The sequence below is a fragment of the Nicotiana attenuata genome, unplaced genomic scaffold (assembly GCF_001879085.1).
Source record: "Nicotiana attenuata strain UT unplaced genomic scaffold, NIATTr2, whole genome shotgun sequence".
Taxonomy (NCBI): Eukaryota; Viridiplantae; Streptophyta; class Magnoliopsida; order Solanales; family Solanaceae; genus Nicotiana; species Nicotiana attenuata.
This window is the reverse complement of record NW_017688623.1, coordinates 1,622-5,941: the sequence shown is the minus strand read 5'-3', so window position 1 is coordinate 5,941 and position 4,320 is coordinate 1,622. Positions and strand designations below refer to the sequence as shown.

General features: G+C 39.7%; 1 protein-coding gene across 1 annotated transcript; it reads left to right on the top strand.

Moving 5' to 3' along the window:
• The first annotated feature begins 456 nt into the window (after positions 1-456).
• Positions 457-3,931, top strand: LOC109222346 (putative calcium-transporting ATPase 13, plasma membrane-type). Its single transcript, XM_019386715.1, has one exon. The coding sequence runs from the start codon at positions 649-651 to the stop codon at positions 3,754-3,756; it is 3,108 nt and encodes a 1,035-aa protein (XP_019242260.1). The 5' UTR covers positions 457-648; the 3' UTR covers positions 3,757-3,931.
• The last annotated feature ends 389 nt before the right edge of the window (positions 3,932-4,320 follow it).

Sequence of the window (4,320 nt, the reverse complement as noted above, 5' to 3'; positions counted from 1 at the left end):
TTTCCGTAAAACTATTTATAGATTCTTTACATAACGTATGCAAGTACTATCAACACGGGGTTTAAAGAGTAATAAATTATGCAGCAATTACGTTTTTTTTTTGAAATTCCAACCTAAACAGGGTATTGCTTATAAAATTTTATACAGAGATTTTCTTAAAAGCTTCTTGCCAAACGAAACGACCCCTTATTGAATTGCATATACTTAGTTTTAGGTAATTTGTAAAAAATTTACAATATTATTTGATATTTTATACACTAAACGAGATCATGGGCCCCAAGGAAAGTAGAGGCAGCCCATACACACCAATAGCGTGGAAGGAGCTGGATATGCTTGCACAAAGATGCAATATGTATGACTGCAAGTGTAAACATAGGTGAAAGTCAACAGACCGACGTTATAATCAACTCCTTACGCGGGGCAAACATTACTTCTATAAGAGGATGTCTCCCTGAATCCAATTTTGTCAATCACAATTCAGCATTTTCATCAAAAAAATTTGTCCTTTTCTTGTTCCTCTATATCTTTCAACTATACTCCTAAATTCCATAAACTAAAGCTCTCTTTGTCGTATAAACATTTTCTCCAAACGCGAACACTTACTCTTAGCTTCCTCCTTAGTTGTACGTAATAGATAGATTGTCCGTGATGTTTCAAGAAAACTTGCATTACCTCTGCATGAACATTGCAATTGATTTGCCCTCAGAAATTGATGTCTCCAACAAACAGAAATGGCACTTAGCTTTTGCTACCATCTATTGTTCGAGAGCTTTCAAATTAAATAAGACGGCCAGCACAAAGGTACTATCACCTGTCCTTGTGCCATCCTACAGTCCAAGAAAAGTCCGCGTATCAGCGGATACAATCTCCATTGATGTAGTTCAAGAACACTCTTTATTCTCAGGCATTGATCAGTCAAGTCTAGCTAAGCTTGTCAAAGATAAAAGTGTTGACAAGCTTGCTAATCTTGGAGGTGTACACGGTGTTGCTACTTGTCTCAAAAGTGACACAACTAATGGTATAAATGGAGATCTAGAAGACGTTTCACGTAGACATGAAGCTTTTGGAAGCAACACGTATCGTAAGCCACCTACTAAAAGTTTCTTCATCTTTGTCTGGGAATCCTTCAAAGATCCCACAATCATTATTCTTTTGTTCTGTGCTGCTTTGTCTCTTGGATTTGGAATTAAGGAGCATGGACCAAAAGAAGGATGGTATGATGGAGGGAGTATTTTCGTCGCTGTGTTTCTTGTCATCGCTGTTTCGTCTATCAGTAATTTCAGACAAAACAGACAATTTGATAAGCTATCCAAAGTGAGCAAAAATATCCCAGTAGAAGCTGTTAGAAAGGGGAGGCGCCAACAGATATCCATATTTGAAATTGTGGTTGGAGATGTCATTTGCTTGAAGATTGGAGATCAAGTACCTGCTGATGGGATTTTGGTACAAGGTCATTCTTTACAAGTAGATGAATCTAGCATGACAGGTGAAAGTGATCATGTCGAGGTTAACCTTAGCCAAAACCCATTCTTGATTTCTGGCACTAAGGTTGTCGATGGCTATGGCATGATGCTTGTGACATCGGTTGGCATGAACACGACCTGGGGTGAGATGATGAGCAAAATTAGCGGTGATTCTAACGAGCAAACACCTCTCCAAGAACGACTCAACAAGCTTACTTCATCGATTGGTAAAATTGGATTGCTAGTTGCTTTCTTAGTACTTGTCGTCCTATTGGTACGTTACTTTACTGGGAACACAAAAGATGAGAATGGGAACAAAGAATTCAACGGGAGCAAGACATCATCGGATGATGTGATCAATGCTGTGGTAGGAATTGTTGCTGCTGCAGTTACAATTGTTGTTGTCGCGATTCCTGAAGGATTGCCTTTAGCTGTTACACTTACTCTGGCTTATTCGATGAAGAGAATGATGGCAGATCAGGCAATGGTGAGGAAGCTCTCTGCTTGTGAGACCATGGGCTCTGCCACCACAATTTGTACAGACAAAACAGGTACTCTTACATTAAATAAGATGACTGTCACAAAAATTTTCTTAGGCAAAGAGCACGTAAAGGCAAAAAGTCAGTCACCAATTTCAGCCAAAGTTCTTGAATTATTCCATCAAGGGGTTGGATTAAACACTACAGGTAGTGTTTTCAAGTCCTCCGATTCAGGTTCGAGCTTTGAATTCTCAGGCAGCCCAACTGAAAAAGCTATTCTTTCATGGGCTGTGCTGGACCTGAATATGGATATGGATCAAGTCAAGAGAAATTTCAACATTCTTAACGTGGAAGCTTTCAATTCGGAGAAAAAGAAGAGTGGCATAATAATCAAGAACATTACTGATGGAACAATTCATGCACATTGGAAAGGTGCTGCAGAGATGATTTCAAGAATGTGCTCCCATTACTATGATGCAGAAGGGAACATGAAAACTCTAGAGAAATCAGACAAGGAAGAATGTGATCGGATAATTGAAGGAATGGCTGCCAGCAGCCTTCGATGTATCGCCTTTGCACACAAGCAATTGCCAAAAGCTGAGCAGGAGGATCATGAACAAATACATGGAAGTATTCCAGACAACTCCTTCATTCTTTTGGGTTTCATCGGCCTAAAAGATCCATGTCGACCTGGTGTAAAGAAAGCTGTGGAAGATTGCCAAAATGCTGGTGTGAATATCAAGATGATCACTGGCGACAATGTGTTCACTGCAAAAGCCATAGCCACAGAATGTGGGATTCTTCATCCCGATTTTGAAGCAGATGAAGGAGCGGTCATAGAAGGTGAGAAATTTCGCAACTTAACAGATGAAGAACGCATGGAGAGAGTGGAGAAGATTCGCGTGATGGCAAGATCATCCCCTTTTGACAAACTTTTAATGGTGCAGTGCTTGAGAAAGAAAGGTCACGTGGTCGCGGTCACAGGTGATGGCACGAATGATGCACCAGCTTTAAAGGAAGCAGATATAGGACTTTCTATGGGGATACAGGGCACTGAAGTGGCTAAAGAGAGTTCAGATATTGTCATTTTGGACGATAATTTTGCTTCAGTTGTCACTGTTCTGAAATGGGGAAGATGTGTCTATAACAACATCCAGAAATTCATCCAATTTCAGCTCACAGTAAATGTGGCCGCACTTGTGATCAATTTTGTAGCAGCTGTTTCAGCTGGTGAGGTACCACTCACAGCAGTGCAGTTGCTATGGGTAAATTTGATCATGGACACATTAGGGGCACTAGCACTTGCAACAGAGAAGCCAACCAAGGAACTCATGAAGAAGCTACCAGTCGGTAGGACTGAGCCCCTTATCACCAACATTATGTGGAGAAATCTAATGGCTCAGGCCTTGTATCAGATTGTTGTTCTATTGACCTTCCAATTCAAAGGCGAATCAATCTTTGGCGTCAACGAGAGGGTAAATGATACTTTGATTTTCAACACATTTGTTCTTTGCCAAGTGTTCAACGAATTTAATGCACGAAATCTGGAGAAGAAGAATGTTTTCGAGGGAATACACAAGAACAAGTTGTTTGTGGCAATCATTGGAATCACTTTGGCTCTTCAAGTGGTGATGGTGGAGTTTTTGAAGAAGTTTGCAGATACAGAGAGGTTGAATTGGGGGCAATGGGGCATCTGCATTGGTTTGGCAGCTGCATCTTGGCCAATTGGTTGGCTAGTCAAGTGCATAACTGTCCCAGAGAAACCAGTTTTCAGTTATCTCAGGTTGAATTACTTGAAAGCCGTGTTTAAGTGAGTAGATTTTGTTGTTTTCTTTTTCATAATTTGCAGTAGTTTTAATTTGTTAGTATGAGTATAGTTGATTAAATGATTGATTGATATTGCATTCCTTACTTACTCAATACTTGTATTTTCATGTGTTAATTTTTAAATAAGGAGTTGTACAGAATTCTTCTACTACATTTACAAGACGACTTAAAAAATTTATATATGCATACACCTTTCATTACATTCCGGTAGTACAAATATAGTTTAAGATAGATGTCAGTTTGTAAATATGTCTAAAGTTCAATACTTTGTTTATGAGCAGCCACTAATGCTTGCATTAGGATAGGCTGTCTACATCACACCTTTTGGGGTGCGGCCGTTCCCCGACCCTGCATGAACGCGAGATGCCTTGTGCACCGGGCTGCCCTTTTTTTCAGTACTTTGTTCATGATTGTAGACACAACATTCCTTTTAAAAATGATAACAAGCTAAAAGTTGTGAAGCTTTGGACTGGGATTTGTAATTTGTATGAACCACATCAAACTAATATGGGGATCTCCTCCAGAATACACAATCCGATATAGAAGTTTCA

Coding starts and splice junctions, on each gene's coding strand:
- LOC109222346 (XM_019386715.1), top strand. CDS start 649: ATGTTTCAAGAAAACTTGCATTACCTCTGCATGAACATTGCAATTGAT.